This window comes from Gobius niger (genome assembly GCF_951799975.1).
Source record: "Gobius niger genome assembly, chromosome: 1".
Taxonomy (NCBI): domain Eukaryota; kingdom Metazoa; phylum Chordata; class Actinopteri; order Gobiiformes; family Gobiidae; genus Gobius; species Gobius niger.
In genome coordinates, this window is record NC_136852.1 from 17,893,378 (window position 1) to 17,901,706 (window position 8,329).

The following is an 8,329-nucleotide window of genomic DNA, read 5'->3' on the forward strand; positions in this document are numbered from 1 at the left end:
TCTTCTCCCCCCCCGGAGGCCGTTTCGGCCACTTCCCACCGACGAAAAGTCCTGAATTTTTGCCCAAAATTCAATTAGGTGAAAAAAAAACCTTTCACATCTCCAAATTTCAAAAATTCAAAAAAATGGCGCGTCAGCGCCCCCTGGAAAAACGACGTTAACATTGCGGCCTATGGCCAGACCCCCCAAAATCCCGAAAACGCCGAAAATTTTAGTTCGTCGTAGACGAAAAAAATTTGGCACAGTGATTGGTCACATGGAACCAAACAAAAAAACATATTACGCGGTTGCTAGGCAACCATCTGTATGGCGGCCATCTTGGCCAGAAGAGCGACCTGGCGCCAAAGGCGCCTTTTCGTGCCCTCGCATTTGAACGAACTCGTCCTAGGGCGTTGAACGCAGCGACTCCCCGGTCGCTCCAGATCATCTACACATGTGGGGCATTAAAAGTTATTAAAAACTTTCTAATAGGATTTCCGGTTTTGTCATGGCAACGCCATGAATTTGGCGTTCGTTTTCGGCGTTCGCCGTCGCCTTCGAAGAGTCATAACTCGCACATACTTTGGCCGATTTTACTGTAACTTGAATCGTTGGTCGAGTCGTCGGCCCCGGATGTTTTGATATGGGAATTTTGAAAATGGGCGCAATAGCGCCCCCTGCAGAGCACCGAATAAAAATGAATGGGGAAAAAAAGTAAACTTTGTCGTAGACAAAAAAAATTTGGCACACACATCCGTCACGTGACCCCGATCAAAAAGTAAATTATGGCCACGCCCATTTTCCCACCGTGTTGCCATGGCAACGACCCGATGTCAAGTTTGGCGTAGCCAAACCAAAATTGGTACACACCTTCGTCATGACCGTCCGAACAAAAAAGTACATTACGTGGTTGCTAGGCAACCCCCACAAAGTTGGCCATTTTGGGAAATATCGCGTGGTCTGGCGCCGAAGGCGCATTTCTTGCCTTTGCTCTTTTATAAACTCGACCGAGGGTGGCAGGGACGGCATAACCACGTAGGGCGCGGCAGCGCCCCCCGGTTATTGCGGTGGCGTGCGACGGCGTGCGCCAACCGGCCAACGCCGCTCGCGAGGGCCTCTAAATGCCGCTTGCGGCTTTAATTATTATTATTATTATTATTATTTTTCCTCTCCCCGAGGAAATCCACTTTCCCACCGACGAAAAGTCCTGAATTTTTGCCCAAAATTCAATTTGGTGAAAACAAAAAACTTCACATCTCCAAAATTCAAAAATTCCAAAAAATGGCGCGTCAGCGCCCCCTGGAAAAACCACGTTAACATTGCGGCCTATGGCCAGACCCCCCAAAATCCCGAAAACCCCAAAAATTTTAGTTCGTCGTAGACGAAAGAAATTCGGCACAGTGATTGGTCACATGAAGCCGAGAAAAAAAACATATTACGCGGTTGCTAGGCAACCATCTGTATGGCGGCCATCTTGGCCAGAAGAGCGACCTGGCGCCGAAGGCGCCTTTTCGTGCCCTCGCATTTGAACGAACTCGTCCTAGGGCGTTGAACGCAGCGACTCCCCGGTCGCTCCAGATCATCTACACATGTGGGGCATTAAAAGTTGTTAAAAACTTTCTAATAGGATTTCCGGTTTTGTCATGGCAACGCCATGAATTTGGCGTTCGTTTTTGGCGTTCGCCGTCACCTTCGAAGAGTCATAACTCGCACATACTTTGGCCGATTTTAGTGAAATTTGAATCGTTGGTCGAGTCGTCGGCCCCGGATGTTTTGATAAAGGAATTTTGAAAATGGGCGCAATAGCGCCCCCTGCAGAGCACCGAATAAAAATGAATAGGGAAAAAAAGTAAACTTTGTCGTAGACAAAAAAAAATTGGCACAGACATCCGTCACGTGACCCCGATCAAAAAGTAAATTATGGCCACGCCCATTTTCCCACCGTGTTGCCATGGCAACGACCCGAAATAAAGTTTGGCATAGCCAAACCAAAATTGGTACACACCTTCGTCATGACCGTCCGAACAAAAAAGTACATTACGTGGTTGCTAGGCAACCCACACAAAGTCGGCCATTTTGGGAAATATTGCGGGATCTGGCGCCAAAGGCGCCGTTCTTGCTTTTGCTCTTTTATAAACTCAACCGAGGGTGGCAGCGACGGCATAACCACGTAGGGCGCGGCAGCGCCCCCCGGTTATTGCGGTGGCGTGCGACGGCGTGCGCCAACCGGCCAACGCTGCTCGCGAGGGCCTCTAAATGCCGCTTGCGGCTTTAATTATTATTATTATTATTATTATTATTATTATTATTATTATTATTATTATTATTATTATTATTATTATTATTATTATTCAGGTCAATCAATTTTGGGAGCACACATTTGAGTGTAAGTTTGCTCCAGCTCCTGCAGAGTGGGTAGAAGCTGGAGGAGCTTTGTGCACTGGACATGAAGACCTACAAAAAGCAGACACTGAGTTTATGGATGTGTCCAACCTCAGACCAGAGTACAATGTGTATAAGGCTGTGTATGCTTTGGCTCATGCTCTGGACAACCTACACCGCTGTGAACCAGGGACGGGGCCTTTCCCTGGGAGAAGCTGTGCCACTTTGCACACACTGGAGCCATGGCAGGTGTGACACTTAGTTACAGGAACATCAGTACTGATGTAGAGTCCCTTGTGTCTGATAATGACTTTGTATTTGTAGCTTGTTCATTATTTACAAAACATCCAATTTTCCACCTCATTTGGTGACGAGGTCTCTTTTGATAAAAATGGTAATGTCTTGCCAATTTATGATATCATGAACTGGAAATGGCGGCCAAATGGTCAAATCAACATCCAAAATATTGGTGATGTGAAAATTTCAATGGTCAAAGAAGATCTTGCTATCTATGACCGCAAAATATTTTGGAATTTTGAGAGTAAAAAGGTAAACTTGTGTATTGAATCCAGTTTATCTTAAGCTTAGTACTGTATTTATAAAGTGCATGTTTCTACACAGCCTCCTCAGTCAGTGTGCAGTGAGAACTGTCCTGCAGGAACCCGCATGGCGAGACAGAGAGGTCAGCCTGTGTGCTGCTTCGACTGTATTCTCTGCTCTGAGGGCACGATCAGCAACAGCACAGGTCAGAGACCCTTCATAGAGGTTCACATAGTGAGCTGACAAAATCATGCAGAATGGTATTTCATAAAGTAACAAACTAATATACAGTTTTAACTCTAACCAGACTCCACAGAGTGCAGCATGTGTCCAGAGGACTTCTGGTCCAGTCCCGGTCGAGACCAGTGTGTTCCTAAGAAAACAGAGTTCCTGTCCTACCACGAGCCACTGGGAATCTGTCTGACCACGGCCTCACTGCTCGGGGCATTTATTTGTGCTGTTGTGTTGGGCATTTTCACATATTATCGCAGTACACCTCTGGTCAGGGCTAATAACTCAGAAATGAGCTTCCTGCTCTTAGTGTCACTCAAACTGTGCTTCTTGTGTTCCCTGCTGTTCATCGGACGTCCCAGACTGTGGACATGCCAGCTGAGACACGCAGCCTTTGGGATCAGCTTTGTGCTGTGTGTCTCTTGTATTCTGGTGAAAACTATGGTGGTGCTGGCTGTCTTCAAGGCCTCCAAACCAGGAGGTGGCGCCACACTGAAGTGGTTTGGTGCATTACAGCAGAGAGTTACTGTTTTTGCACTGACATGTATTCAAGCTGTTATTTGTATCATTTGGCTTGTGACGGCTTCTCCAACTCCACACAAAAACACTGCATATCACAATGATAAAATAGTTTTTGAATGTGTGGTCGGTTCATCAGCATGTTTTATTCTTCTTCTCAGCTACATTGGGTTTTTAGCTTTCCTGAGCTTTATGTTGGCATTTCTGGCCAGAAATCTGCCTGATAATTTCAACGAGGCCAAGCTCATCACTTTCAGCATGTTGATCTTCTGTGCTGTGTGGGTGGCCTTCGTCCCGGCTTATGTCAACTCTCCGGGTAAATATGCAGATGCAGTGGAGGTGTTTGCCATCCTGGCCTCCAGTTTTGGCCTCTTAGTGGCGCTGTTTGGACCCAAATGTTACATAATCCTGCTGAGACCAGAGAGAAACACAAAAAAGAACATATTGAATCAAAACATCAACAAACAGACAAGATCGCTGACACATTAAACATCTAAATCAAATCTCTACATTGAATATGAAAGCCATGATCAAACATTAAATCCATCCATCATTTTCAATCCATTTACTCAGTGAGTCAGAAATGCACTGACTTCCCTTTCCATGTGCACTACCTCCCATAGGTTTTCAAGGAAAACTCTAGACATCATTAATAGCCCATTTAATAGAAAGTTCTAATTCTCATTCTTGTCACTTTACGCTTGCTTGCAAACCCCAGGGCAGCGATGAAGGTCCTGGTATGATGTTGCCTCCCTCAATACCCTTACAAGACCACAATATCATTCTTTTTTTAGGAACAAATTTAAATTTACTTATATCATTCAATCATACATAGTTGTGTGCTACATTCAATGACAAACAATTATACTTTTATTCAAACATCCAGGTGTTTTGTCCTGTGTTTTTTTTTTTTCATCTTTCGCTCTTCTTCACTTTTGGCCCTGCCCCTTTATGAGCTGTAACCACTGTAATGTAGAGTATAAATACACTCAATCTTTCAATATGACCTGGGTGGTATTGGCCCAAACCTACAGGATGTGGACAATGTATTTGATGTTATGTTCATGGTTTTCTGTGCCTGCTGTATTGGGTAGTTTGTCCACTTGCCGTTTACAAGGACAGTTCAACCTCAATTCAATACAAAAAGCTGGAGATGTAGTTCTGGGTGGGTTGTTTGAAATGCACTTTTTCTCTGACTTTCCTGATTTGGCATTCACGTCAAAACCACAGCAGCCCTATTGCTATGGGTGAGTCTGAATACTTGTCACTCAGCTTGCATTCATTCCCTTGTTCATTATGTATCTAAAATAGTGATCTTTATGGCATCTCTCTCCTTAGCCTTGATGTCCTAGGTTTCAGACAGGCTCTGACTATGGCCTATGCTGTGGAGGAAATCAATGGGAACTCAGACCTGCTCCCTAACGTGACTCTTGGGTACAGTTTGTATGATAACTGCGTTGAGCTGGGGATTGGATTCCGAGCAGCCCTATCTTTAGCTGCTGGACAGGAGAAGCTTTTTATATCCAATGATTCATGTGTGGGCGCACCCCCAGTTCTGGCTATTGTTGGTGATTCTTCTTCCACACGATCTATTGCCATCTCAAATGTCTTAGGCTTATACAGAGTGCCAATGGTAAGTATTCATAGATATAAAGTGAATATGTGTAACGGATAAAGACACTTAAGTGTTCGCTGTGCTTGATATGTTTCAGGTTAGTTACTTTGCTACATGTTCCTGCTTGAGTGACCGCCAAAAATATCCGACATTCTTTAGAACTATTCCAAGTGATGCTTTTCAGGTAGGCGTCTTACAAAAATATACATATGTGAGGCCTTTTTTATTGTGTAACATGGATTATAATCACATAGGTGCACGCAATCATTAAGATTTTAAAACACTTCGGTTGGTCCTGGGTAGGTCTACTGGTCAGTGATGATGACTATGGGCTTCATGCTGCCCGATCTTTCCAGTTTGACCTTCAGCAGTCAGGCGAGGCATGTTTGGCATATTTGGAGGTTTTGCCCTGGGACAATAATCAAAGTAAACTTGAGAGGATTGTGCGAGTGATTAAGAAATCTACGGCCCGAGTAGTCATTGCATTTGCACACGAGAGCAACATGATTCAACTCATGCAAGAGGTAAGCATCAGTATTGTGACTCTAAGTTTACCGTATAGAAGCTATATATGTTTAAAAAAAAAAGTATGTTATTCAGGTGGTGACACAGGATGTGACAGGTCTGCAGTGGATTGCCAGTGAAGCCTGGACAACAGCGACTGTCTTGCAAACTCCACAACTCATGCCATATTTGGGCGGAACACTGGGCATTGCCATCCGCAGAGGAGAAATACCAGGACTTAAGGAATTCCTTTTACAAATACAACCCACACATTCAAATAAAAGTGCTGATGAAAATGACATTGTAAGTTTTCAGCTTTCACTTTTATTGTTAGCAAAATGCAATGACAGTCAATTATTACAGGTTCTTCAATTTTGGGAGCACACATTTGAGTGCAAATTTGCCCCAGCTCCTGCAGAGTGGGTAGAAGCTGGAGGCGCTTTGTGCACTGGGCACGAAGATCTGCAAAAAATAGATGCTGAGTTTGTGGATGTGTCCACCCTCAGACCAGAGTACAATGTGTATAAGGCTGTGTATGCTTTGGCTCATGCGCTGGACGACCTGCTGCACTGTGAACCAGGCACGGGGCCTTTCCCTGGGAGCAGCTGTGCCACTTTGCACACACTGGAGCCATGGCAGGTGTGACATCTAAACACATGACCGTATCAGCACAACTGTAGATGACCACTTAAGTGCTAATATACCTTGATTAAAGTAAGGTTCAAACTTCAGATTTTGAAAAATCTTTCTATTCACAGTTTGCACACTATTTGCAAAAGGTGAATTTCACCACATCGTTTGGGGATGAGGTGTCCTTTGATGAGAATGGTGATGCCTTGCCTTTATACGATGTAATGAACTGGCTATGGCTGCCAGGAGGATGGATACAAGTTCAGAATGTTGGTGTAGTTAAAAAGTCAGGCCTGAGAGGAGATCAGCTCCATCTAGATCAAGAGAAAATATTCTGGAATTTTGACCCGAAGAAGGTCTGTTTGAACCACAGATATGCACATAGATATATTTGTTATAAGTAAGCGATTTCTTCATCTTTGGTTATAGGCACCCACATCAGTCTGCAGCAGACCGTGTCTGCCAGGAACTCGCAGAGCCAGAAGGAAAGGAGAGTCTCAATGCTGTTTTGACTGCATAACATGTTCTGAGGGAGAGATCAGCAATACAACGGGTAAGCATTGGATTAAGTCAATTATTTCACAAATACAAGAACATTAAGTATGTTGAATATATGGAGAATACATTTTCAGACTCCACAGAATGCAGCATGTGTCCAGAGGACTTCTGGTCCAGTCCTGAACGTAACCATTGTGTTCCGAAAAGAACGGAATTCCTGTCCTACCTGGAGCCACTGGGGATCTGCCTGACCACTGCATCAATCTTAGGAGCATTAATGTGTGCAATAATCCTGCTTGTTTTTGTTTTGAATCGAAAAACACCAATAGTACGGGCCAATAATTCAGAACTTAGTTTTCAAATCTTGATGTCACTCAAACTGTGCTTCATGTGTTCCCTGCTGTTCATCGGACGTCCCAGACTGTGGACATGCCAGCTGAGACACGCAGCCTTTGGGATCAGCTTTGTGCTGTGTGTCTCTTGTATTCTGGTGAAAACTATGGTGGTGCTGGCTGTCTTCAAGGCCTCCAAACCAGGAGGTGGTGCAATTCTCAAATGGTTTGGTGCATTACAGCAGAGAGGGACTGTTTTTGCACTGACATGTATTCAAGCTGTTATTTGTATAATTTGGCTTGTGACGGCTTCTCCAACTCCACACAAAAACACTGAATATCACAATGATAAAATATTTTATGAATGTGCGTTAGGTTCCTCAGTGGGATTTGTTGTTCTACTTGGCTACATTGGTTTTTTGGCTACACTGAGTTTTTTGTTGGCATTTCTGGCCAGAAATCTGCCTGATAATTTCAACGAGGCCAAGCTCATCACTTTCAGCATGTTGATCTTCTGTGCTGTGTGGGTGGCCTTTGTCCCGGCTTATGTCAACTCTCCGGGTAAATATGCAGATGCAGTGGAGGTGTTTGCCATCCTGGCCTCCAGTTTTGGCCTCTTAGTGGCGCTGTTTGGACCCAAATGTTACATAATCCTGCTAAGACCAGAGAGAAACACAAAGAAGGCATTAATGGGTAGAAGTTAAGAGAGGATTGTGAGACAACATTGTATTAAATTGATTGTCATTGTTATTCATTCCCAAATGTTGATAAAGTTCTTCCATTCATTATCTTCCACTTCAGGGCTGAATCAGCTGTTAAGGACTCCCAGATTTCTCTCAGGAAAGACACAGCTTTCTGCCTCCTGTAAATCGGGAGTTTTTACAACTCAGCTCCTTGTTGAGTGCAACATTCCAATAAATTGACTAGATTACCCCACACTTCTGAGCTGGCATAGAGCTCCCCATCATTTGGAATGGGCAAGCCACCTTATTTCTTGGCAAAAAAAAAAGATTCATCCTTGGATTTGGAGCTGCTGAACCTCATTCCAGCCACCTAACACTACCCCAGGTTGTTGCCTGAAGGAACCAATGGGACAACA

At 44.2% G+C, this 8,329-nt stretch overlaps 2 protein-coding genes across 2 annotated transcripts; both read left to right on the forward strand.

Annotated features, from left to right (window-relative positions):
- Positions 1–2,457: 2,457 nt before the first annotated feature.
- Positions 2,458–4,140, forward strand: LOC306970279 (extracellular calcium-sensing receptor-like; the record flags this gene model as incomplete). Its single annotated transcript, XM_079566194.1, has 4 exons — positions 2,458–2,610; positions 2,704–2,910; positions 2,983–3,106; positions 3,209–4,140. The coding sequence occupies 4 exons, from the start codon at positions 2,458–2,460 to the stop codon at positions 4,138–4,140; spliced, it is 1,416 nt and encodes a 471-aa protein (XP_079422320.1).
- A 546-nt stretch (positions 4,141–4,686) lies between these two features.
- On the forward strand, positions 4,687–7,934 carry LOC306970339 (extracellular calcium-sensing receptor-like; the record flags this gene model as incomplete). The annotated part of the gene is made up of 10 exons (XM_079566259.1): positions 4,687–4,697; positions 4,746–4,898; positions 4,990–5,284; positions 5,364–5,450; positions 5,521–5,790; positions 5,867–6,073; positions 6,134–6,409; positions 6,529–6,756; positions 6,830–6,953; positions 7,033–7,934. 10 exons carry the CDS (start codon positions 4,687–4,689, stop codon positions 7,932–7,934), a joined length of 2,553 nt encoding a protein of 850 aa, XP_079422385.1.
- Positions 7,935–8,329: the final 395 nt, after the last annotated feature.